General features: G+C 35.8%; 1 protein-coding gene and 1 long non-coding RNA gene across 3 annotated transcripts in view; both read left to right on the forward strand.

The window, feature by feature from the left end:
* On the forward strand, positions 1-7227 carry LOC148958619 (uncharacterized). Its single transcript, XR_016144510.1, has 2 exons — positions 1-153; positions 7088-7227. It is a non-coding gene; the product is annotated as an uncharacterized LOC148958619 (long non-coding RNA).
* Positions 7199-26632, forward strand: part of LOC135691804 (uncharacterized) — a 21896-nt gene continuing 2462 nt past the window's right edge. Inside the window, exons 1-19 of one of the 2 annotated variants that reach the window (XM_065209780.2) lie at positions 7199-7406; positions 9286-9342; positions 13316-13399; positions 15478-15638; positions 16365-16443; positions 16851-16910; positions 17116-17301; positions 18003-18199; positions 18730-18862; positions 19163-19300; positions 19745-19823; positions 20778-20893; positions 21313-21437; positions 21883-22024; positions 22859-22909; positions 23341-23469; positions 23756-23956; positions 24457-24627; positions 25435-25635. In XM_065209780.2, the coding sequence (XP_065065852.2) occupies positions 7344-7406; positions 9286-9342; positions 13316-13399; positions 15478-15638; positions 16365-16443; positions 16851-16910; positions 17116-17301; positions 18003-18199; positions 18730-18862; positions 19163-19300; positions 19745-19823; positions 20778-20893; positions 21313-21437; positions 21883-22024; positions 22859-22909; positions 23341-23469; positions 23756-23956; positions 24457-24627; positions 25435-25635 (2373 nt within the window). In that variant the 5' untranslated portion in view covers positions 7199-7343. Of the gene's footprint in view, positions 7407-9285; positions 9343-12552; positions 13068-13315; positions 13400-15477; positions 15639-16364; positions 16444-16850; positions 16911-17115; positions 17302-18002; positions 18200-18729; positions 18863-19162; positions 19301-19744; positions 19824-20777; positions 20894-21312; positions 21438-21882; positions 22025-22858; positions 22910-23340; positions 23470-23755; positions 23957-24456; positions 24628-25434; positions 25636-26632 lie in introns of those variants that run through there. The other variant, XM_065209781.2, reaches the window with a different exon arrangement.

The following is a 26632-nucleotide window of genomic DNA, read 5'->3' on the forward strand; positions in this document are numbered from 1 at the left end:
ATGGCCAACAGTCTCCATAGAAACGATGTGAGCTTTTTGGATCCCTGTGCTCGAAGCGCGGGAAAAGAGACAAAATGGAGGCCAACAGAAGAAGGCAAATCAACCTCGAAAGACATAACTTCAGATTTGGAATTTCCGAAATTGTATGGAAAGGTAATGGCTATTGGTTTTCTTTTTCAGTTTTACCTGGAATTTTAATATTATTTTGGACCTGTTAGAAACAGCAGACTTTTGATTTGTGATGCCAGCACCATGTATGCATACCTACCAAGATAAAATAAGGAACTAAGATACACTGGGGTCACAAAAGTATGGAAACGGTGCTAAAGATGGTGGCACACAGAAACCGAGGGCCTAACCAGATAGGTTTTTAAAACAGAAGTTCAGCGCCACGAAATTTTTTGCGTAATTCCAATGGCTTTTGAATCAAAATAAATTCGAAAGATTACCTTACTGTTTTGTGGGTAAAAGGTCATTGAAGGATATTCTTTTCATTAATTTCAAAAGGATAATAAACGTGGTACGTTTTGCTTTAATTTTTTGATTGTCATGTGCTTAGATAATGAGCCAGTCTGCAGAGTATGGCATGTGCACACTGGAGATATTTTTGTGCAAAACCTGTTGCACACCAGATATTTTTGGGTGTGGCAACTAACATGGGTGTGGCTTGGTGTGATCCCATAGAAAATGTCAGCTGATAAAAACAAGGACAGTTGTGTATGAACAATTTGAGATATCATGAATCTTACTTGACAAATATACAAATAAAAACTTGCGCTATCTTCAACAGTATACTTCACACGCATTTTTACGGTGAAATGCAAATTCACAAATTTTAACCACAACAGGGAAAAATAGTCGGTGCACACCAGCACACCAGACATTGTTGGTGGTGCACACCGTCACACCAGGCTTTTTGCTCATGCACACCAAAGATCTCGTCGAAAAGTGCCATTCTCTGCAGACTGGATAATGAGTACACTCTTTTTTTTTAAGAATCAGTAAATTAAAGTTCAGGCTGACTGTTCTTAATTTTTTTCGAAAATCTGAGGCTGGATTGTTCTCAATTTGTTCTTAAATAAAGAGGGTGTAAGCAGTGCTATTGCTAGCTTTTTCGCTCTAAGGAGGTGTTTAGGCCTCATTAGCCAACAAAGTGAGTAGACAGCCTTAATTTGCTGACAAATTTGAATATTCACCGAAAAAGCACCCACACATCGCTAAAAATCCTTGATTTTGAGAAAAAACTTTGTTCAAAATTGCATTTTGCAGAAGCTCAGCCTCAGCTTGTTCTTAATTTGTTCTTAACTTTTGACCAATTTTGAGGCTTGTGCTCTTATAAAATTGTTCATATAAAAAAAAATGGTGAATCAGAATTTAAGATCAAAATTCATTAACATCAAATGTAGAGCAACTCACCTTGCGTCAGTATTGAAACTTTAAATTAAAGTGCACTGCCAACATCACTTCCTCAGTTATAATTTTTCCATGAAAAGTTTGCTTGTTCATCTTTCTTCAATAAAGTGACACTTTGTGGTTATCTTTCATGAATGACCAGAGAATCTTTTACAGAATTGTTTTGTTTGCTGGAATTTTCCCCCAAAACAGCAAACCAATCATTAAATTTTCTTTAAACCGAAAATCGAAGAAATAGCGAATGCTTTTTCCTGCCAAAACCTCTCAATTCCAAGCCCCTTCACCTCATAATTCTGATTTTAAAATTGGTTGGCTTAGGCCAGGCCTGTGGTTTCTGTGAGCCACCATTTTGACCTACTATTTCCATGCTTTTGCGACCCTAGTGCAAAGTCTAACTAAAAACCTCTTGATTTTCCTCCTTTTTCGCATCTCAATTTTTGGTGGAACAGGCTCTGTTATCTGAAACAAGACCACCTTTGATAAGAGCAAGCCTTTCTGAGGCGAATGAGCCGTTGCTCTTCCATTTATATCATGCGTTTTAGTGTTTTAGTACAGTTTCTAGCCACTTTTCCTTCACCAACTTTCGTGTTTTATATGCCCTTTCCAAATTAACAAATAAAAGCATTATCTTACTTTCTTACCCCTTATTTACTTACTTATTTACACACTAACTAATCATAAAACATCACAAGTTTGCTTCAAGCATGTTTAGTCCAAAATACTCAAAACTTCCCTGCATTTTCCCAAAAAGCTGTTTTCAGCAACTTTTGCAAAGCATGGTGATTGCACATGCAAGATGCTGAGGGTGCACCTAAAATCTAGATCTATTAGTTAAAGGACAAGTGACACACTTTTCACCCTATTTTTTCTTTTCATTAACTTATAAATCATCATTTAAAAGTAAGTTTTTTCTGGTTTAGAACAAAAAATTCTAATCAGGGGGCGCAGGAGGCACGATTTTGTTTTTTATCACGTTTTTATCACATCACGTGCTATGATGTACATTGTGATAACTCGGAATTTTCCTGTAATTAATAGAGAGTTTACAAAACACGACGCGACAGGTCCAGACGAACTGAATTCGTTTAGAAGCGTGTTGTAAACGTTAATATTGCACTGTATACCAGTAGCAGCAATAACAAATTATCACAATCTACGTCATGGTGTCACATGATTCATTTCCCGCCATAATTTGAAAAGGGTTTTTAAGTAGGAAAATGAAATCAGAAAGGAAAAATATTTCAACAACACTCTCATACAGCATTATACTTTAAGTTAAAAGGAAAAGAAATTTGGCGCCAAAAGCGTGTCACTTGTCCTTTAACATACTGGAAAAGTTCATATGGCTGGCACATCTTATGTTTTCTGATGATTTTGCACACCTGCAACTAACATGCAGACCTGGTTGTAGAAATTTTGGTAGGAGGTTGGTGAATTGCTCTACTTTTTTGAGTCAGAAGGGTGATTTTCAAAAAATGTAAAGTTTATCAATAAAATTTTCTGGATGCATTTGTAAAATTACAAACAAGTTAGAAAGAAAATGGTCTTGATAACAAAAAAGGAAATTATCCTTCAAATGCAGCTGAACCGAATGAATAACAAGTTCTATCTAATGTGTTTTGTGATCGTAAAACTCATCCTGACTCAAATTTGATTCTTCTTCCCTAATCCCAACAAAATCCTCTCTGCTCTAACCTTCGCAATTGTTCCATTTTAAAAAGTTCTTGCCATGGTTTTCAGGCCAAGATGAGTAAAACATGAAACTTTGACTTGAAACTCTTCTCAAACATTTTCTGAAAACTCCTTCCATCATGGACTTTATATTAACACTCTTAAGTGTGGAGGGGTGAAAATGTGGCATTTGAAAACACTACCCTTTTTTGACTTCAGCATGAAAATTTCTCTTTGAACATCAACAACGCTAAATTTGTATTTGAGTCCCTGATATCATGTATTATTTAAATCAATGGGATTTAATTACATTATGTTTTGTTCTGTCTGTGACATTGTTTTATGCACTAGAGATAAAAGCATGTTTTTTCTCTAGTTTTATCAAATGACAAAATGTCCCTGCCAATGCTGAGGGTCAGGCCAGATCAAACAAGTGCATGATGGGACAATTTTGTATTCGCTTACAATGTTTAGAAGTTTTTTACAAGCAGACAGGTTTTTTTAGGATAGACAAAATTTTCTGATAAATTTTTAAATATTGGAATATGAGAAGGCAGGCTCTTGAAAAACCATTTCCAACTTAACATTAACATTTGGAATATGATGCTCCATATTTGTATGTGATTTAAGCAGGCTGGTCTCCCAAATAAATAAACATTTAAGATGTAACAAATGTGTTTAGCTTAAAATGCTAATAAAAATGCAAGGTGGGCAGTTAATGTAAACATTTGTGGAGAGGAGGGCAATTAATTGTCCTTCTCGCGCATGATCTAAGAGGGCATTGAGGGCACAGGCAGGAGATCGCCTGCCTCAATCAGCCTGGCCAGATGTACAGGGCAGCTGATGCACCCAAGATGGTGTCAAAATTGATCATTTTCTGCAAAATTTGTTTTTGAGAACTTTTGCCAGGGCATAATCAAGGGAAGTGTCACCCTGACTGAGTTTACCTTGAAACTTTCTGTTTATACTGCTTTATTATTGTAAAGAAATTGTAAAATTTGGGCTAATCTGTGTCCACAAAATGAAACAATTATCTGTACATGCCATTTTGTTGAAGTATAAGAACGTTCTACTTTCAATAATTTGATTGATGAAAGCATTATTAGATTGGAAAATGACTCACTTGAAATGATAAATGTCAGTGTGATATCAGAAATTTAGGCTGATAAGACAACTAAGTAATGTCACAGATTGTTCCAAAGACTTAATAAAAGCAATAGGAAATAAATATTTAAAGGGCCTTAAGGATTTAGCCAGTGTCAACTTTTTATGTATATATATGTAAAATGGAAATATTGTTTATCTGTAGCCAGACTGTCCTTCCTACCATCCACGAGGTTGATTGCAAGTCAATCGTTTTGGGTGCAGCTACATACCACATAAGTTTTGTACTGAGATTTCAACGAAAGCCAGCAGAATTCATAAGGCGGTGATCGGGTTTTAATCCTATTTTAGGTGAATTACTGACGCTGCTATTTAATTTATTGTTGGTTAAACAAGAATTTGGAAAGAAAGCCGAGCTCCTGACCTCCGCACTCTGAAAAATCGCTTAATTTTGCCCGTTGTATTTACTTTTCCTTATATGGATCGAAAGTGTCAGTCTCATTTCGGGTCTTTTTCAAATTCCAATCGTTATGGCACTGCATAGCTTAACTTGGAAAGTCTAGTTTTCATTGTATGTTTTCACATATGCTTTTCGACTAATCCTTTCGCTCGTTTGGAGAATGTGAGCCACACCCTCGTGCAATAATGAAAATCAAAGAAACTTTGTTGACGTTTAGAGATATCCATTGCACCAACAATTAGGCATGTTATATCAAAAAGGGTCAAGATTTGTTTTTTTTTGATTAAATTTTGTCCGGCAACGTAATTATTGAAATTCCTGCAAGTAAAGTTTGAGATAATCAACTAGTTATATTTTCCATTGTCGATTTAGTTTTAACAATTGGAACGCCTATCCGACACAAGCATGTGTGCATTTTAGATCATATCGTGGCATTAGACTACGGATTCAAAGAGTCGCCATAGCTTTGCACTGACCCGGGGTATTATGCACAGTTCAGTGGAACATGTTACGATGCCGACAATCGACGTGCAAATGGTGTTTGTCTTATGCGAAATTCATCCGCAGATCAGACTGTTTATCTCCTCTTGTTTAGGGCGTATGATCTTAGTGGATATACATCATAAATATTTTTAAACAAACTTTGGAAGGAAGAGAATGAATTTTTGTCGGTGGAGTTTTTGCACCACGCCGCTTCTTTGCTACCTATGATTAGGCCAGTTAACACAAGCCAATCTTAATAAGTTCCAACATTTATGTACATTCCAGAAGAAAAAAAGATCTTTGTATTCCTTTTATGAGTTGTTTGATGTTTGCTCTATTGAGATTTAAACACTGAAGCAACATCGTTCTTTGGATGTAACCCCTGACCTTTCTTTCAGACTTCTCTATTCGTTTATTAAACTCTCATTCTCGTCCAATCAGTGTGAAGCAGTATGTTGCCTTTGTACCTACTGCCCGGTGGCCGCCAAAATACAGTTGACCTGGGGCATCCATAGTTTGGTACCCCAAATTCAGGCACCGCGGAGCATTGAGAGATGTGGGGGGTCTAAAAATCGGGGAGGGGGCAAAAACTGAATTCATTGGGAATTTTTTTGCATATTTGGCAAAAAGTGGGGGGCTATAGCCCTCCAGCCCTCTCTTCTCCGCTGTGCTTGAAACTCCCGTGCTTTTTTAAATGCACAGTTCCTTTTCCATTTTGGTAGAAGCCTAGAGCACTGAATTCAGTCATTTATTGAAGTTCCCAACTATAGTGTAAAAAATGTCCTTTGGGCTGTACCAATGTAGGCCTATTTGTGACTGAGTCTTGCATTTCCACTGAGGAGCAATTATTTACTATACCAAAGCCTTTTTGCCCCCTTACCATTTTGCACAGCCCATAGAATTTACTTAGCCATTATTATTGTTTATCTTTAATCCCGAATATCTTCCACGCAGTTTGCTGTACCGTCATTTCTTGCAAAATTGTGTTATTGATACCCTTGCTTTGTAATATAGCGTAGTGAAATGACTTTTTTCTTAATACAAGTCCTGCTTTCCATGACTGGGTCGGGGCATAGCTTTCGCCGAGTCAGAGCACCGAGCTGAGAACCTTACTAAAAAGCTATGGTTTAGGGCGTAGTTTAGTTGTGGTAACGATATATCTTTTGCTTATACTGACCTTCCTCGATATTAAAGATTGCATAAAATATTGAAATAGCAAGGCAGAAAGAGTTTCTTAAATTCTATTGACTAACAACCACTTAAAGAAGGTTTTTAAGTAACATCGCCTTTTAAAAATTTTATGGAATTAAGAATAAAAAAATGCAAAATATCTTCTTTGCCAGTGCTATCTCATCAGCGCTGTGTCCATATTTTGCAGTTTTCTACGTTAAAAAAACTCTGACTCAAATTTTGATCTACTTCTTACTATAGCATTCGTTTTAATGCATCTCACTGTTATAGATATTTTGCTTTAATCCTTTACAAAAAAAGACATAAGCACTTTCTTTGATTAATTAGCATTCTTGTTTTTCATTTGAAAAAATAAGCTATAACTTTACACAATGTTATCAACTGTGATCTCCAATGTGCCGGACCACCAAAGTCTTTTTATCTCGATAAGCATTTCCTGGAATCGTAGTTGAGTGGATTGCTTCATATTCATAGAAGAAGATCACATGGTCAGAAAGGCAAAATAACGCATTGATATCCAAACCATTGAAGGAATTTAGTATTTGCCTGTTGTAGATTTGCTATTTGTTGAGGTTTGAGACAAATAAAAACAAATACTGCCCTATTTATATACCTACCCTCCACTGCCTAAAAGCTCCTCTAGTCAAAGCGCAACGTGCAACGATTTGATTTATTTCGTAGAAATAAATCTTGTTTTCTGTCATTATTCCTTGAAAAAGCGTGGTTTTCACAACTCTTAACCTCATTTGAAATTGTTTATACTAGATGTCAGACGGTAATGTCGGGGAGATTTGTTTTGGTTAGAGACTCACCGGCAATGGACGATTTATGGTGGTCGAGGGGCCACGGCTGTATTGCCCAAGCCACACCCCTTTCAATTGGCAAAGTTGACGTCTCAGATAAGCGAATAATCGTAAAACAGTGTTTCGGTGCGACATTTTACAACTTCGCTCGACTTTCTGGACCACTGGAGATCTCTTTTTTGCCAGCTGTCTTCAAGTTGCAGGGAAACTCTTAAAAGATGAGGGGCCTGAAATCACCATCCAATGGAGTCGACTCCAGCTATGAAATCAACTTACTTAAGGTAAAATGCTTTAGAATTTTATGGTTAAACCTAAATTTCAAATCAAATTTGTTTTATTTAATCCTAATTGATTCAAAGAAATAGAACGATGCCACAAAACTGCAGCAGCGAAAATTTTGTAACCTTTGATGTTTCTCAACTTAAATAGCAAAAACCACCTTGCCTCCTTGTATGTTGTTAAATTCAGCGAATTCTCATGCTGTTCAAATTCAGAAACACTTCAACTTCAAATCTCAGCAGCCTTGTAACCGAACAAAGGTAAAAAATACTACTCTGCAATTAGTGCACGTTTAAAACCTAACTTTCTCTTTATTATCTTGGCAACTAGAATTAGCAATTGAAGTGTGTTGATCTTGAAGGCATCAGCTTTGCATTCTTCTTTGGAAAACTAGCAAGTTGAGTTGCTAATCCTTTGAATCGTAAAAACAAACGTGTGCAACGTTTAGTATTTTCTGTACCGGCGTTCGAGTCTGCTCGATGCAGTGCTAATTCTTTGCATATTTATAAATCTTTTGTTTTGCCTGTGCACTGAAAAACAAACATTATTCTTGTCAATTATCTCCAAAACAAATAATTGTGAAAAGCCATTCTTTTGGTCTTTTTCAAAACTTGATTTCTAATAACAAGATTGTCCTGCACAGAATTAGGCACCCAGGGTACATTTTGAAAGATTTTTCATGGTGTCTAATGGAAGATATCAAATTGATCTACCATATCAAAAGGAGATAAGAAACATCCGTCACATTCCTTTTTTCGATTCAACATTTTGAATCCTGTTCTTTTGTACACTCAAATAAACAATTTTCGTACCTCTGCACTGCGAGTCAGTCGTGAAATTTGTTTAGTTATTTCATTAAGCTGAAAACTGAGTTATAGTTAAGAATGATTCTCTTCTCAGTGCTAAACCCAGTCATCCAAACCCAATCAAAAGCAATGTTTACCTTAATTTGTTCTCATTAGCAGGTATATAATGAACTCTCTTGCTTTTTTCAGTTGCTTGTAGATAGCTGTAGGACTTTCAGAATAATATAACGGCATTTATGATACTCTTAAGTTTAAATCTTTTGAAAACAGTTATCGTGGCAAGTTTTTTGTTTAGTTGGTTTTAAATTTTAGCTGATGAAAATTGGAAAAATAAAACAACTTTATTTAAAGAGCTCAGTATAGCTATCGTTGTAAAGTCTTCAAGTAAGAAAAAATTGGACAATAGATAGCTGAAAAATTTCCAAAATTAATTGCGCTTACTCAGCCTGATCAACAACTTCACCCTAATTCTTTCTACAGCAAGTTTTGTTGAATTTCAAGAATTTACACTTTAATGCGTTTTCCAACTAAAAGCAAATTTACCTCCACACTTATGTTGGATCTTTAATTCTTAGAGACTTTGTTGTTTGCATAAGCAGAATCGATGTTTTCCTTTGTGCGTGGGTTGCTAGGCCCCCTTGTCTTTACAAAGCTCAAGATATGACTGTAGTTAAACCATCACGTATCTTAGGCCAACAAAGCATTTTAGACAGCTCATATTTGCTTGGTTATTTCATCAAATCTCAAAAGCAGGCCGAGGAGATGTCAGTCTAACCGGAACTTTTTTTCCTTTTAATAAACCCCTAAGCCCCCCCCCCCCTACAACACTGCCGCCCGGCCCCTTACGAGATGTAATTTCACTGCCGTGCGGCGTGATCTCTATAGAATTTAGTCAGCGTTCTAACCTCTTTAGAAATGTTTGAATAAAGGATATTTTGTCTAAGTGCCCGAAAAATAAGGAAAACTATACATGGATTGAGTGTTTCCACTTTGTCACTGGTATAGCAATTCTCAAGCCACACGAATTGCTCCCTAAACCCCTTTCACTGTTTTATTAAATTTAATCTTCTTTTAGAGTCGCAATTCCGAATTGGAGTCCACGTTGGAAGAAGAAAGAAGGGCTCGACAAAAGGTGCGAAGCTACTTTATTTGCTTTTACCTTCATCCCGAATCAAAACCTGGCCATCAACCGGGCCCATTCCTACACCTACCGGTTGTTACATCTTGTAGCGCAAATCTGTCTTCCATGCCTGCCTCAAAGAGAGATTGAATATTAGGTCATCAATTCTATTCTACTTAATAAATTCTACCTAGTCTTGAACAGCCAGTGAGAAGATAATCTTTCAATTCGCTTTATTTAGCTGATTTCCCTTGATCTATCGCAACCCTAAAATAAGTTTTTTGACCTTTTACCCTTCCTCTATAGGACCCTTACTTGAGCATATTATTTTACCAGTTTACGAAGAGATACAATGTGGTCTGCGCATCTACACCTATCCACCCCCACCCCACCCCCCTATCATAATAATCTGCCTTCGGTATTCAGAATGTTGATCGTTATTGTCTTCATGACCTTCCAAATTTTTTATTTTCTTTATAAGGGGATAAAAGCAAACTAGCTGCTCAATTGCTTACAGCGTTGTTCGGCATTGGGTGCGCTCATTCTGAGAGGGCTTGGCTTTGCCAAAACATTACTGGTAGATCAAGGAATCAACTCGCTAAAAAAGGGAAAACCACATTGTTTGTGCAATCTGCATTTATTTCGGTTACGCTTCTGATGTTTAATTATTATGGAAGAAGTTCATGAGATTATCCCTTGTCCTTTCTTTTCTTAGTCGTAAAGGAACAAAACTATCCCCTCACCCTTTTGTTCTCCTTGAATGAGTTTACTGTGGATTAGTAAAAGCCTGATTCAGGCTTGAGAACAAAAACCAACTAAATGGGAATAATTTCTGATCAGCTGTTTGTTATTACTCCCAAAATCAGTGTGATTTTTGTATCAGGTTTTCACATTGGAGTTTCCATTAGCACCTCCGCTGACTCTGTTGATAAAAATTCCTGCTACTCCAAATAGGTTCGTTGTAATCACGAACAAATGACTGCTGCTGTTATTTGCCATAGGCGTTGTCCCTGATGATCAAGTCTCGCATAATTGCATATCAAACAAACCACAGATATCAATTTAAATTGCGACTAGACGTATTCAGGCCAGCCTCAATTTTGTCATTGTAAACTATACTTTAAAGAATTAAATGGAAAAGAATCACCCAGAAATATGATTTGCACCATGTGAATCCTCTAGTTGAAAATTACGTCATTAAGCTCACTACAAACATTTATTGGATGGGTCATAGTCAAAAGTGTTTTTCTATTGACTATGGATGGATTTATTTCATGGCATTTCGGATTCAGAGGCCCTTAAAAGTGATTTCACCAGCTCTACTTGGGATGCATTTTGAGTTGCAAAGGGGATTTCAGCTCAGCTTGATTGCATTATCATTTGGCGATAAGTGCTTTGGCATAATCCACTACTAACCTTCTTTTTTGCTTAAAGGAGGTTAAAACCTGCATCTTTTGGCATCTTTTTCGTGATTTACTCTACTTAGCTTTTCAAGCAGCAGTTTTGCTAGGTTGAAGGCCTGTTTTTCCACGCCTTTTTCGTATCCTGATTAGAAGGCAGAGAAGGAAATAACTAGAGCTTTCCTTCGTGATTTATAAAAATTATCTTATCATTATTTATCTTTTAAACAAGAACAATTTTTTCTTTTTTGCATTTCGAATATATGTAAAATTGTGAAAAACATTTTATAAATCCTATTAAAAATAATTTTCAAGTCCTTTTGCTGTCACCTCACTTTATTTTTGGAATCATTTTCAAATGTAACATGTCAAAATTTTTTAGAATATTTCAAATCGGCTTTTCCAAATCTTTCTGATTGAATTTTTGTTGGAGACTGCTTCTTGAAAGTTTCACAAGTTGATATTCGTTGGCTTTTCGGGCAGGTTAAAAAATTTTGTTCCAACTTCTGCTCTGGGCTGCAATAGCTATATCGATCGATTTATGCTTATATATATTCAAAACCATTCCTAATAAAACCTTTTGCTTAATATAGCGTTGATCAATGCATCATAATTTAGGGCAATTCAATATTCCCTTATTCATTTGATACGCCTACCACACCCCATGTATACCACATCATTCTTGTATGTTAATCGCTATTCTGCCTCCCATTCCACGAGACAATGAGGTTTTATATCCACTAAGGCAAAAATATTTTACTAAGAAGAGGAAACAGTTTTTATAAGATCAATGCCTTTCTTTTTTGTTGCTTATTGTGTTCGCACGTTGAACCTAAAGGTATTTGCAATCTTATCGCAATCTTGTTTAGAGTGAAAAATAATGCCTTCTAGTTGACCATAAAAGGTATTCGCTTAACAAGGGCATAGAAACATGTGTTATGGGATTCAGCAGGAGACAAGTGGCTATGTTTCTTATGTTTGTTTGTTTGTTTGTTTGTTTGTTTTCGACAAAGTTTGAATAAAGGATATTGTCAAGATTCTCATCTGCTATTGGATTGGGATCATTTTCCATTTTGTTTGTTAAAATGCTGTTGGGTAGTTGATTCAAACTGCATTTCGATTTTCCCTGCATGAAATCCCTTTTTGAAACTGACACCTCCAAAAAACTGCAGGCATCAGAAGATCATCAGGTATACTGACCATGTCAGAATTACACTACTTTTTGAATGAAAAATCTCGAAAGGAACCCATTTCATATAACAACATGACAGAATGCAGATTGTTCTGTCTGCACCAACTTCCGAAGTTGCACCAAAACGATCGGTCCCAGAAAACTGAAAATGAAGTGCATTCAAAACTTCAAAAACACAGAAATATTCCTGCCAGTCGCAGCTTTGAGCTGGTGACTAGTTTGGTTGAATCTGATTTGAAGTTCGTATTTATCGAAAATCACGACCATTAGGCTTTCCAATAAAAGGCTTCAGCAATAAATAATCATTTCACTTTTCGCATTTGACGTATTAGACCGCGAAAAAGTCGATTACCTTTCTCTGCAATACCAATTAAAAACCCTACCTGCATCTCCTCAAAAAACCTTTCTTGGTACAAGGCTTATGACAGTCTGTTGGCAAAGCAGAAGATGCCCAATCTATATTGTTCGCTAGGATTTTATTGTAGTTAAAGACTCTCTGTATGAAAGTTTTTGTATAAAAGTACTGTCGGTCTTCAAATACGCTATTGAAGAAAGTACTATAGTTTCTGTAAGGAACAAGTTTCCATTAACAAAAACATCAAACTTTGAAAGTTCGAAGAAAATTTAAGATTTTAGCGACACTGCTGCAAATTCGGCATAATTCTGAATACTGCCTTATTGTTCCAAGGCATAATGTTCTTAATTTTAGTTGGATTGATGATTTTTGTAATCTTTGCTATCTGTAACAGCAGAATATCCGCCTTGGCTTTCGTGGATTTATAGATTACTCCAAAAAGACACAATCGAGGGAATCTCCTCAGACTGATCGTTTAATGGGACCCCTCTAAGTGGGATAAATCCCGAGCTTTCAAGTCAAATTGAAGTTCAATTTTTCGACGTTCGTGGTATGTTGTATTATTTAAAGCCTCCTGTTATGATTTATCCGTTAATCAAAGAACCCAGCTGTTCATTTGAATTGAAGTGTATGGCAAATCTAAGCCTTGTTATTGAGAAAGTCTACCGAAAAATCCCGCAGCACTCTTTTTGTGTTGCGAACTGCAGTTCTAGGGCAGGGTGTGTTTGCTTCGTAAATTGAGTGCTTGCATATTGCCCATCATCTGGAGATTTAAGGATTGGCTTGCCAGGTAAAATTACTTCAATTTCTGCTTTTGTAATTTTATTATGCATTATAATGTGCTGTAATCTATATAGGATTCGCATACCTTTTGATAAACAAAAGATTTAAGTTTAGAAAAGCTTTCGATCAGTAATCGACAGTTTTTTAAGACCAGCCTTTCCGACATCCGCCTATTTCTTGATGCAGCTTAACTAAGAGACAGCAATGCGTTGCGATTCTGCCATTCTGTTACTCTCTTTCTGTTGATATTTGTAGGCTGAGAGAGAGTGCAGTGAGTTGGAACAAGAACTAAGCATGTTGCAAGACGAAATGGACGATGGAGGCCCAAGTGGCAGTCTTGTAAGTTTTTTAAAATTAATAACTTTCATAATCTTTAATCTTTCAAGATTTTATAAATATGATATCATTAATACAATTCGCAGTCTTGCGATGGCTCAAGAAACAAGTTTTGTGTAACTTACATTTCTTCTACACGAATGCTTCCTGTCCGTTATGTTATTTCAAACTTATTATTCGTAAATTGTTCCACTAATTAAACCGCCTGTCTTCACACAGATTTTTTCAATGCCAACGCCACTCAACTCTACTTGATAATATTACAGGCTTGCCTCTTTTCAATTATTCCACGAAACGATTTAAGAAAGTAATAAGAAATAATAAGAAAGTAATAGCTTTAAGTGACAAATAAGTAACGCCCATAAGTCTTCATTAAACTTATCAGTTTAAAGATCCATTGGGTACTGATTTAAGAAATTTCCATTGCATTTGTTACATATGCGACAGCTATCAAGCATTCAAATGTTCTGAAAAGATCTTGGAACAAAAATCACTTGATTTTATTATCCTTGATATAACCTTTATTAATCACGTCACTTTTTACATTTTAAAACCATTGTTTTATGACGGTATTATTTTTGCGGCATCAGCATCTTTTTGTCCTCAATCTTAAGTATTTTTTAAAATTTCGAAAATATTCAAATTATATTTACGAATAATTTCGCTTTGCAAAGAGCCCTGCATCAGAATAACATGACAATCTCTGCGTCAGGCTCAAGCAAATGTCTTCAGTTCATGAGTTTATAGTTTTCTTCCTTTATTTTACCCCAATTATTCTTTGAATTATCAGGATTAACAAATTCTGAGGGACAAAAGGGGTCGAGCCTTTTTTTGCCGTTCTTTGTATGTATTGTTCTGTGGTTTTAAGCTTAATTTGGAAATAAATGCGATGTGGCGGGAAATTTGAATTGTAATGGAGCATGATGACAACAATGATTTGCAGAATGTCAGTTGTGGTGTCTTTTTCGTGGTAAACAGAGTATACACTAGGCTCTTTTTACCAGTATATCACAAACTTAGGTTTGCAAGAAACCAGTACAGTACTTGGCATCGACAAGAAAGCTTAAAAGAAACTTTTCAATCTAACAATCATTTCAACAGTGCCGGTTGATAATTAAAACGTGACTCGCAAATGTGCTAACTTTGCTGTAAAGTGTGATTTAAGCCAAATAGCATGATCTCATATGCTCTTGCGTTACGAGGTATTTTAGAATCTCTTGTAAGCAGTGGCCTTTTCCTTTCTAAGTGAAAGACGTGATCAAGAGATTTTTTCGAGTAATTCGTAAAATTATGTTGATAATGTAGAAAAATAGTATTGAAAATCTGTAAAAAAACAAACCTTATCTATATTCGCACTTTTTTAAGACAAATTGAGACTTTAAACTACTATAGAATAATAGCCAGTTTCAGACCTAATAATTTATTTGAATTTTCTTACAATCTTTCAAGATCGTTTTCATTTCCGCAGCAAAATATAATGTTATATTTTTTATGTTTCTCAACCATACTTCATTTTGTCCTTTGGACATTCTTTGTCGTTTTCATTCCTTGAATGTTTTGATGATATCGGTTTAGAATAATTTAAAAATAATATAGTAATACTCAGTTTCTTATAAAATGCTTCTAACAGACCACTCAGTGTATTTTTTTATTAATCCAATTGGCTCTTAATTAAGAAATTCAAAATCAATCATAATTATACTACCTCTAATTAAACTACATATAGCTTCTTTTTTTGCACACTCACTCAATAGTATAACAATAATTTCTAAAATTTCTTCCATTGTACATACCAACATTTTTTTAAGATTATTCCAACATTCAGATATGAGTAAGGTGATACCAGTGTTAAATTCATTCGCCAGAAATTTATCTCACTGACGGAAATTGCCTTGGTGTTTAGTTAGAGTAAATCTTACAATGGATTTGGCCGATTTAAGTGCTTTTCTGACAAAAGCGTTCAAAAAAAACATGTAACGGAACTGGATGACATTAATAATGACCGTTTGGTCATTTCCCTTCGTAGCATCCATGTATATATGTCATTGTCATCTCGCTTATTTAGTTTAATATATTTACAGCTGGCTAGGAAGAAGGACCAGGAAATCGCCAAACTCAGGAGCCATCTTGAAGCTCTAAGCAACGAAAACGAGGAGGCCGTGATGAGCGTATCGAAGAAATTCAACACACAGCTTCTTCAAGTTCAAGAGGATATCGAGACCATCAGAAAAGCTAAAGCCAGGTTTGTATGGAAGCATTTGCTTTCTAATCTCTATTCTTAGATGCCGAGAAACACAAAACGGCTTTATCCTTTAGTACATATAGACCAAGAGACTAATCTGGCTACTTGTGTTCCACGTATACTAGCGAGTAAAATATATCTGCATGTTGAAAATTTTCTTTCTTTGACCATTGGTATAATTTCAGAATACTTTGTTTTGAACGGCTTATCATAGATGCTTTCGTGTTCCACCTTTTAAAGCAGATCAAATGTCTCAATCTGCCTTTTTGCTTGTTTTTTCCTATAATGACCTTCGAAGTTGCTCTAGTTAAAATAGGTTGTTAATATAGTTTATTCAGACGCTAAATTCATGTGTTTCACTGGATTCTTGTGTTTTATCGAACATAAAGTTCATTATTTTGAACATAAATTGTTATCGAACATAAAGTTACATAAAGTTCATCATTATCAAACACAATAGTCTTTATTTTGAGAGAAAATATTCCCAAATCACCTGAATTACCTTTATTGTGAATATTTATAAAAATAAATCATATTCCTTGATATTTATTCTTAAATCACCGATTATCTGCTATTTTGTAAATCGTTTCGTAATCTCATGTTTTGTCAGTTATCATCAAAGTTTAGTTTTCTCAAGGTTATTCAAGGACCTACTTGGATGAATTTGATGAGTTTTAACTTTTCAAGCATCAGTTCCATGTTAATTTTAGTTTTGTTTACCACCAGGGTCGAGAAAGAGAAAACACAGCTTGCTTGCGAATGCGATGAACTTGCTTCCAAAGTTGAAGATGCTAACCGTGGCAAGGTCAGTTGGTTACAATTAATCATTTTTTATATATTTTACACCCTGCTTTCCCTACATGAGTTGTGTACTTTCGAAGCAAAGCACGTCGTATTTGTGTCACATTACCTCAGCTATGTTTTCAAATCTTTGGTCTTTTCAAAACGTTTTGGTCAAAAATTTTGAAAAAAATTAAATCTTTTCTAGAAAGGTTTATAAAGAAACTAAAACCCACGTTGCGTTATGCGCATAGATATACTACATATTACTTTGAATCTTGAAAAAGAGGTAATCGTCTTATAGAGCGAATATTGTGTTTTAAGTTGCTATTTTATTAAGGGTTATATTTCAAGAGAATTGAAAATTGTGTGTTTATATCGATAACGGCAGTAGTTTTACCGTAGTCAAATAATTGACTTTCTTTCTCGCAGCAACAAGCAGAAAAGGCTATTATCTCTCTTGAAGATCAGGTCGGAGAGCTAAGGGCCCAAGTAAGTAATAGTTTTTATTCATCTGCTCAAACAAAAAGGGGTGAATTTCCTCATAGGTTCCATTGCCTTGCTCAAAATTCATAAGCCTATTCAGTATTTGGTAAAAATATTAATACCTCTTTGAGAAAAGTAACAATTTTATGTGCCATAGATTTGATTTTTTGTGTATGTAGGAATGTCTAATTTTCGGCTTTTTAATGAATAGCTTGCTACACTTGAAGATCGAGTTAGAGACAGTGAAAGTGCAAAGAACAAGCTTTCACAGGATAAAAATAACTTGAAGCGCGATGTTGAAACATTGGAGCAAAAGGTCTCTTCTGCGAATGTATTGGTAAAAACAGCGGAAGATAAATGGCATGATGCCCAGAGCCAATACGAAGTCGAATTGAAGGTAAGATTATAGTCGAGGCGTCTATAGTATGATAATTGGAGCAAGCAATCAAGTCAGGTTTAGATCTTGTATCACAGTTGACAATGATCTGTATTTTTCAATAACACTTACACATGTAGAGCTATCGCTTTTTGGCTTTCTAACGTCGAAGATGTTATGCATAATTTCATCCGTTATTTGTCGAACACTTTCGTCCTTGAGTTTACCTTGAGTTTTTGGAAGTCCTGTTGAAGAAATCCAACTGTTGTGTTTTAAATAGGATGTTTTCTGTAAGAGACACAGTCTGCTGACAGCAAATGTAAATGCGATAGATAATGTGTAAGGTCGTGTACTTTTCCAAACATAGGCAGCAGTTTTGTTAAAACTTCTTGAAAAACTAACTTCAGTCTTCAAGATCGAATTCAGTCATTCCCCTCTACCCTTCGGAGAAACGCTGGTTTACTACAAAATGACGTCAGAGATTAGGAAGTACTCCCTTTCGTGTGACTTGACGACGTTTGCCTAAACTATCAACATTGTTCTGGGAGGACGGTAGCAGAAATATTGGTTTTGGGGGAATGAAATTGAAAGTTTGAGAACAAAACACGAGCTGATAGGTATTCCAAATGATTTTGTAGATGTTTTCTAGAAGCGTTTTTTCCAAAATTATGTTTTGATCTCGAATCTGTGCATTTCTTGAAGAGGACAGCTCTCTTTTGAAGGCAAAACAAGAGGCCCAGAGTAAAGTCAGTGGCTTGTTGTCTGAAAACGACTCATTGCAAGATATGCTAGACCAGGAGCAAGGAGAGAAGAGTTCCTTACAGGATAAGTTACTCAAAGCGAATGCTGAAGCTGCTCACTGGAAGAGCAAATATGAAAGAGATGCATTGCCACAGATTGAAGAGCTTGAAGATGCAAAGTGAGTGTTTAGAATTGGAAGTATAGTGAAAGATTCTTTAAGAATTATGAAGCGTGAAATATGGGTTGCCAGTATAAGAATAGTTCTCCGCTAAAAGCCTCCTTTGGTAGAAAGTGACTGAGACTAGTATAGGCATTTTACAGTAAATATTTCAGTATCCTTAATAAGTTCTTAATTGTGACGTCAGAAAAAATGTATTTTCATTTTTTTTCTCTTGACCACATTTTCTGAAAGAACTCATGAAATACATTTGATACTGCAAAATCAGTTGAACGTGTTAACAATTTAGGGAGACATGACTAATGAAAGGTTTGAAATTTGCTAATGGGTTATTGTTTGGTTCTTGAAGTTTTAAACCGAGGCCACAGTACAGGTATTTTATGGCCATAGCTCAGACAATCCTTCAGCTTCAACCTTCATTTGGTAAAATCTTCTTTAGACTTCATTTTCAGGCGCTTTCTAGTAGATTTCTCTGTACCATTTTCCTTTAAAAGGTAAGCGTATCACTTTTCTGTTCTTTGATTTTGCAGGAAGAAAAACATCTTGAAATGTCAGGAGCTGGAAGAGTCTTTGGCAGCCGCCCAGTCAAAAGCAAGCAACCTTGAGAAATTAAAGAACAGGCTAAATGGAGAAGTCGATAGTTTGACTGCTAACCTTGAAGATGTAAGTAAATTCTTTTAACAGTTTAGTCAATGCATCTCTTCAATCGTTATCTCCCGTAAGATGTACACTCTTGGCATGATGCATAGGCCCCTATGCTTTAATTGTCCTTTCTGACTGTGTTTTTAGAACATTTCGCGAATTGTGATTTCCATTTCCCAAATTCAATCAAATTCTTATTTTATTCTTGCTTTTTCAGTTTTAGCTCTTTTTCAGTCTTCTTTTTGTTCCTGTCAACATTCATTCTTTTTTATATTTGTAGTATTTTTCGATGACTCATTATTTTGTCTCCATTTGTTTTAGGCCCAAGGTCAGCTTGCCGGTTATGAAAACAGACTTCGCAAATCAGAAACTGCTGCAGCAGAATGGAAACAGAAGTTTGATCACTCTGAATCCGAGCTTGCCGGCACAGGCGAACAGATTAAATCCCTTTCATCGCAGGTATAGCTTTAATTCTATTGTTAATTTTGATGGACTTGTATGCATACAGTCATATTGGAATTTTACTGTGTCCTGTAATGGAGTATCTTGTTCATTATTTGATAAAAGTCTATCGTGGTCATGATTGTCAATAATCATCAATATTTGTTATCAGTGATCACCAATCATCAATCACATCACCAATCATCATCAATCATCTGCATGATCACTCTAATCATCATATGCAATATTGTTGTTGCTATATTAATTGCTGCTATCGTTCATAGCATTTTGATTTGAATACCAATAAGAAAATACAACAATCAACAATATTGCAACAAACACCGATAACGTACAATATGAAGATGTCAATTATTTATTTCCCCTATCTTATTTTTGAAATATTCTTATGTTTTTCATTTCAAAATGTTATTTAAGCATGGAGCTATTTGTAATTGGTTATAGGTTCAAAAATGGAAGAAGCAATCCGATGAAGTTGCAGATCGTCTTACCAACGCAGAGAGAACTAGCAAAGCTGTCCAGGGTCAGCAATCATCTTTACATTATTGTTGAAATACCCTAAGAACTTTCATCACATCTTTTCAAGAGAACTCTGCTAACCTAATTATTAATAATTTAATGTGTTAATCCTTTAGACCACTTTTATTGCATATTCGCTTTCCTAATAAACACTCACAAACCACAGTTTTTGTGAATCCTAGATCTGTACTCAAAATAATTAGGTAGATTTGGACTTAAGATAACTAGGTAGACCTGGACTTAAAATTCATGCATGCGTGAGACGCAAATTTAAAGATGATATTATTTGTGAATACTAGCAGTTATAGAGCAAGGTTTTGACTGTTAAGGCTGGGTACCCCGCCAATGGCCATTTGAATATAGTTAACAGGTATTGTGAATATAATTGAGAAGTAGAGACGATCTTTATGGCATATTCATGACCCCTATAAAAACACACAAATCATAGTATTTTCTAAATCAAACAAAGCAGATCTGGATTTGAAATTTGTGAATAGAAGAGACGTTTGTTTCCGTGATAATACTCCTTTGTGAACGCTAGCCTTTAAAAAAAAAGTTTTTAACGGTTGAGGCTGGGTGCCCTGCTAATTGCCTAACAACTCTGGTTTTATTTATCATGAAAAGAAACGTGAAATGGAGCTATGGTTTGCGTTGAGGTCGATTGTATACAGACCATAGTGCCATGTGCCCTTATTGCCTGGCTTTCACTGAAACTAGGGCTAGTCACTAGTTTTCTCTATTTCAAGGTTTAAGCATCTCGAAGTGTTGTCAAATTACCCGATTAGATATTCCTCTTATTTTAAACAAATAAACTTTGGTTTCGATGAAAATCATAATGAAGTAAAGATATTCGGTCCAGATTCAACACAAGGGATTACTTGGCCCAAGCAATAAGGATCAGCATACGGTACTACATCTGTGCTGGATTGTCAGTTTTAAATGAAACATTTTCTTGCAGAGGAGCTCCGATCTACAACCCAACTATTGACCGATGCTCAGAAGAGTGCTTTGGATATGGAGAAAGCAAAGCGAAGGGCAGAATCAGAAAGGAACGAGACATACAATGCTCTAGAGGTCTGTCTTTTATTTGCATCTTTCAACTGTTTATTTTGTATTGATCGGTAATTATTTAGTGACAAGACGGTTGATGCGAGCTTGACTTGAAGTTTTTTGTTCATCTGTGCAAAAATTTGGAATCCTTATGAAATTCTCATATTAATGTTCTAAAGGGGAAGTATTTTTAGCTTGGATCTTGAAAGGGCCAAGGCTTTCAAGATCATAGGTCTTACCAAATTTACTGACCTAATGCAATTTCCATAGTGACTGATAACCATGATTTGCCTGTCATTTCGGAAGAAACTCCATTTGTTGCTGGTAAGTGGAGTTTTTAGCTCCAACAAAGACTTAAGTAAATCCCGTTGCCAAATCTATCAACTTCTGCATTTCCCAGTACTTCAGCCTGGTATTCTTTAAGTAATTTTTTTGCAAGTTAGGACGCAGAAATGTCTGTTGAATCAGAGAAGCAGAGGGTGAATGCCGCTCTTGGAGAACTGAACCTAACCAAGCAGCAGATTGAAAAACGTCTTGCAGAAAAAGATGAAGAGACGGAAACGGTCAGGTGAGTTGACGATCATTTGCCTCCCCCAAAAAATTGGCAAAACACTTTTTAATGGAATTTCCATATGAAAATGACCTGAACTCCTTTCTTTGCTCTTTGTCCTTATTATGCATGTCATATCTTAGGCCATACTTGTCTTTAACGGCCTTTTTCAACTCTGAAAAAGCCGTTGCTCCACTCACACCTTCAGCTAGTCGAATAGAGCCAGTGTGCTCAGGGAGGGGGGTGGGGGTGGGGCTTAGCCTCGCTTGTTAATGCAGAAAAGTCATTATTGCGTCTGTTTTTTAAGAATTCATTTAGATCGCCTTCTGCCGAGGCGTTTACCCTAAAAAACTAATAATTAATATTTGCTAATAGATTTCGCTACTATTTCATCATCATAACTTCATAGTCCTTTCTGTTGCTCTTTACATGCACATAAACATTTGCTTTTCACATCCTGTAGGAAAGGGTTGCAACGCCAGATCGAGACCATCCAGGCCTCTCTTGAAGCCGAGACCAAAAACAAGAATGAGCAGACAAGATTGAAAAGAAAATTGGAAACAGAAATTTCCGAATTGGAAGGTCAGGTTGACAATGCTGAAAGGGTGAGTTTGAATGTTTTTATTTGTTGTAAGTACTATTTTTTGTTCAATATTTATAAATTCGTTGCTTCAAAAGATAAAATCTTTTTGTTACATTTTTTTCAGTTTTGACTATACTAAACCTAACATTTAAGTTCAACATACGTCCAGCATTCAGTTTAATTTCTTGCAAATCAACCCCCACTAAACAGCTACTAACAGATGCAGGACGAAAGGGCACAAAAGGAAACTTCAGTAAAAGGTACATTGCTCCTGTCATTAAGTGTCATCTAAATTGAGGGTGTCAAACGATGAACATGCCTCTAAAACTTCAAAAAGGCAAGGGTTTCTGTTAGTCAGTTTTACCTTCCAAGTATCACGTTGTCCTTGTGACGCAGTCTGTATCACATACAGTTTTTGGAGAATAATTGTAACTTGAGGAAAATTTATCATGCACGGTTGCCTTTGGTGCTGGCATCTTCTCCCAGTACCAACTTTATTCATCCTTTAGCCCGCATATTTTACTCTATATTTGTCTTTTGCCCCGAAATATTGATATATATTTTTCTCTACTCAACATAAACTAGATGTAGCATCATTAGAAGAGAATCTAAATATATAAAGTTGATCTAAATATATATTGAATTTAGAAGTAGAACCTCCATTAGGTGCGTCTGTCTATATTAAAGACATTACCAAAAATAAGGCAATAATGCTGTCCAAAAAATTTCTTTGCTACGGTCCCTAGCACGAATGTTTAACGATAGCTGTTTATTTTTCAAATCACCAACCTTTCAAAGAAGTAAATCTTAGGTCTCTCGCAAATTTTGAACTTGATGTACGAATTTTCCATCTTAGATGAACCAAGAATTGATCAAGACAAACAAGAGATTGGAACAACAAGTTAAGGTATGAAGTGATTTCCTTTTGACCGTGACAACAACATTGAAACGTCATTAATAATCATTTGTATTTTTCATTTTTTTTTATTATTCTTCTAACATTTATTATCTCGTTTATTTATTTATCTATGTACTTATTTTTGATAGTCAGATTGTTATGCCTATCCCTAACCGGATGCACGAGTCAGAAGCATTTTTCTATTCTTTGACCAAATGCTGAGAAGGGCAAATAATGAAATCAAGGTTGCACCCTGTATAAACTTTCAATATGTAGAAGTTGTTTATTCTAACGCAGTAGGAAAAATATCCCTCGGTTCAGATTCATTATTTCTTTTCTCATTGGTAGCCCCCTAAAAACAGTTTTTGGGGGGAGAAATCATCTTTTACCTAAATAGGTAATAAAATTGAGCTTAAAACAAATCACTGATTTTTTGACAGGATCTTCAAGCATCTGCTGATGAAGAGCATAACCTACGCAACGTTGCGGAAGCGGCTACGGAGCGCGCAAACCGTAAAATCAAAGAACTGAACGGTGAAATTCTTGATCTCCGAAGCTCTTTTGAAATGGTGAGCATTATCAAAGAATTTTGTCATTTCCTGCTTGCGCCAAATCTTTGGCTAGATTATGTCTTTTGAAAGTAAGGTAAGACGAAAGGCTTTAGAATGTCTAGAAATGCTTGATTTGTCTTTTTTTTATTTTTACCACCAAAGAATTGTGAAAATTTTTCTCTGAATTAGAAACTAAAATGTTTTCTTCGTATGCTTTTTCGCAAATCTTTATGACTTCGGCAAATTGTTTCAATTCAGCTGTTTGCTTTGATCTTATTTTAACTATAACAACCACTTTTTGTAGGCTGACAAAGCCCGCAAGATTGCACAGAGCGAAAGTCAAGAAAACGCAGATCGTGCTAGAGACTTGCAGGAGCAATCGAATGCCTTGAATCTCGAGAAGAGAAGGATAGAAGGTGATCTCTTGTCATTGCAGTCTGAGCTCAAAGATGTGGAAGATGAGTTAAGAAATGCAGAGGAGAGAGCTAGCAAAGCTGATTCAGAGGTGGGATTCTTTTATATTTTAACCAACATATTTTTCTCAAATTCTTTTTTCAAAGCGTCCCCACTCCTCGAAAAATTCTTAATTAGAGAAATTTTACTTGGAAGAAGAAAGGAGAGAAGATGAAAAAGCTTCCCTTCTCTCTCCATTTTTCTCCGCATTTTATGCTTTGAATGTTTCAACCTTGCTATATTGTATTTTCTGCCTTTTTCAATTTCTGTGCATCGAGACAAAGTGCAGGGTAATCTACATACCTGGCAATAAAAACAAGGCAGGCATTGTTGAAATATTATTATTTGCAACTTAACAATAAATTCACATTGTTTTATACAATGAATATATGTCCTTTGCTAGATTGCAGTGTTTCTTTTCGTTATTGTATCAAGTAACTTGTCTTGTGGGTGCCGACGAATCACTCCAAAGATATTGAGTTAAATATCAGGCTCGTTGTCTGCTGCACTTTCTGGTGTTTCTCTTATCTTACACTCGAAATCTTTTTTCAGAATGTCCGACTTTCCAGTGAACTTTCTTCTGCCGAGAAATCGTTATCATCTGCTGAAAGAGGCAAAGCAGAAGCTGAGAGACGCGTTTCTGAATTAGAATCACAGATAGAAGAATTGGAAGCCATGGGCGGGCGATATCTTAAGAATCAAATCAGAAAGCTCGAGGCCAAGGTTTGCTCAGTGAAATACTTGTCATGACTGCGTAGATAGATTGTTACAAATTCTTGCAAAATCTTCTTTATTTCAAACAGTCTTTTGCAGCAATAGTACCGATGACGTATTTCTTACCGTGGCCAGTTTCCTGTTCAGCCTGGACCCTTCCTTGATTTCCATCCTATTTCATGCGCCTTACATACGCACAAATGCTTTGAATCTGTCTTGCTTAGAATTTTCCCTACTTTGTTCTGAGACTCAAAAATCTCCCTTTAGATTGAAAAAAATTGTGATTAGAATAATTTATTGATATTGGTTTGGTTTTTTCACACTTAAAGATTTGGTTTTTTCTAAGGGTCTTTATTTTTATTTTTCATTTTCAAACCCTTGTGAATCCTGAATTGGAATTTTATTTGAACGATGAAGACAGAACTGCCATTGTAAAGTTGAAATACGAAACGTCTTGAAACTGATCTTTGATAAGACTTTATGGAACACCTCTAGAAAGATTTTTCAAGGTTATTTGTTTCCTCGAGGCTTTCATTCGTAGTGCATTTGACAGACTTTCATTCACGCACCCCTTAAGGCACTCACATGATACCTTCCATTTGATAGCTCTTACAAAAATCTCTATAATCTATTTGCCTTAAAGTTTAACGCTAACATAAAGTTGCAAAAATTTATCCCACTCGGACACTCAGTTTGTATAGTACTATTTTTCCATTTGTTGCACATAATGATTGCTTTCTTGTATTCGTTATTGGAGTGACGCTATTTTTTTCTGAAATATAAGCAACATTTTTAACCAATCTCAATGCTTCCCAGATTGCGCAAGTCGAGGCTGACCTGAGCAGTGAGGTGAAGAAGAACAGCGAGTTGGGTGCTAGGTGTGCAAAGTCCGAAAAGCGTGCCAAGGAACTGTCGTACCAACTGGACGAAGAAATGAAGAACGTCAGCATTTTGCAGGACCAAGTTATGTCATTGAACACAAAAGTAAAGAAACTCAGAGAGAATCAAGGAGATGCAGTAAGTAGCTTTGATGTGTATCACTTCCTTTGAAGTGTGCGGCTTTGTGACGTACTGTGTTGTGTGATGAGCACTACAGGCTTTTTACTTTGACCACTTATTTTTGGAAATGTTAATGATGGTCAAAGTTTTGACATAAAGTCCCTCGCTGTTTGGCGTTGCCTTATGTTCCAATGTACTCTTGTGTCTCTAATAGAAGGGGGGAGGTAATAGAAGGGGGGTGTTCATTCCGACCAATTTTAATATAGAAGGGGGTGCTAATAGAAGGGGGGAGTGTTCATGTCGACCAGTTTTCAATAGAAGGTGGTGCTAATAGAAGGGGGTGTTCATGTCGGCAATCCTTCTTTGAAATTTAAGTACATTTTAGAATATACTGTCAAAATTTGATTTCAGTTTCTTGCATAGTTTTAGAGAAAATTGCAATCATACAAAGATAAATCAAATTTACAGCCTTTAACTTCCAAGTCAAAAATCATCGGTTTCCTTTTTACGGTTGAGATTTTACAAAAAACTATAAAAAACAACGAATAATGAAAATCAAATGAGTTGATTTGTAAAATTTAATAGAAAGGGGGTGCTAATAAGCGACGGGGGAGGGCAAATTCTTCTGAAATTAATACACGGGGGGGGCGTCTATTAGAGACACTAGAGTATACATTGAGTACAAAAAGGCTCGTGCCAAAATTTTCGGTTTTAAAAGCTTTAGTTGTGTTTTTGAAATTTCAGTGTAAAACATTCTTATTGAACTTTTATGTATATCTTGATTGAAGATCCTCTGGCATTTTGTGGTAGTTTGGCCCAGGATTGCCTGCTATACTTGCAAAAATTTAAGTTGAAATTTTGTAATTTACCTAAGATTGCTTAAATTGCCTAACCATAACTTTAGACTTACAGTGATCTTTCCATTTTTTCGTCTGGGTACCAGGCTCACGGGCATGTAAACTTTTTAAGCTCTTATTGATAATTTTATAAATAGTCCTTTTTCCAAGTAGCAAGA

This window comes from Rhopilema esculentum, chromosome 13, assembly GCF_057945365.1.
Source record: "Rhopilema esculentum isolate cy_ngs chromosome 13, ASM5794536v1, whole genome shotgun sequence".
NCBI lineage: Eukaryota > Metazoa > Cnidaria > Scyphozoa > Rhizostomeae > Rhizostomatidae > Rhopilema > Rhopilema esculentum.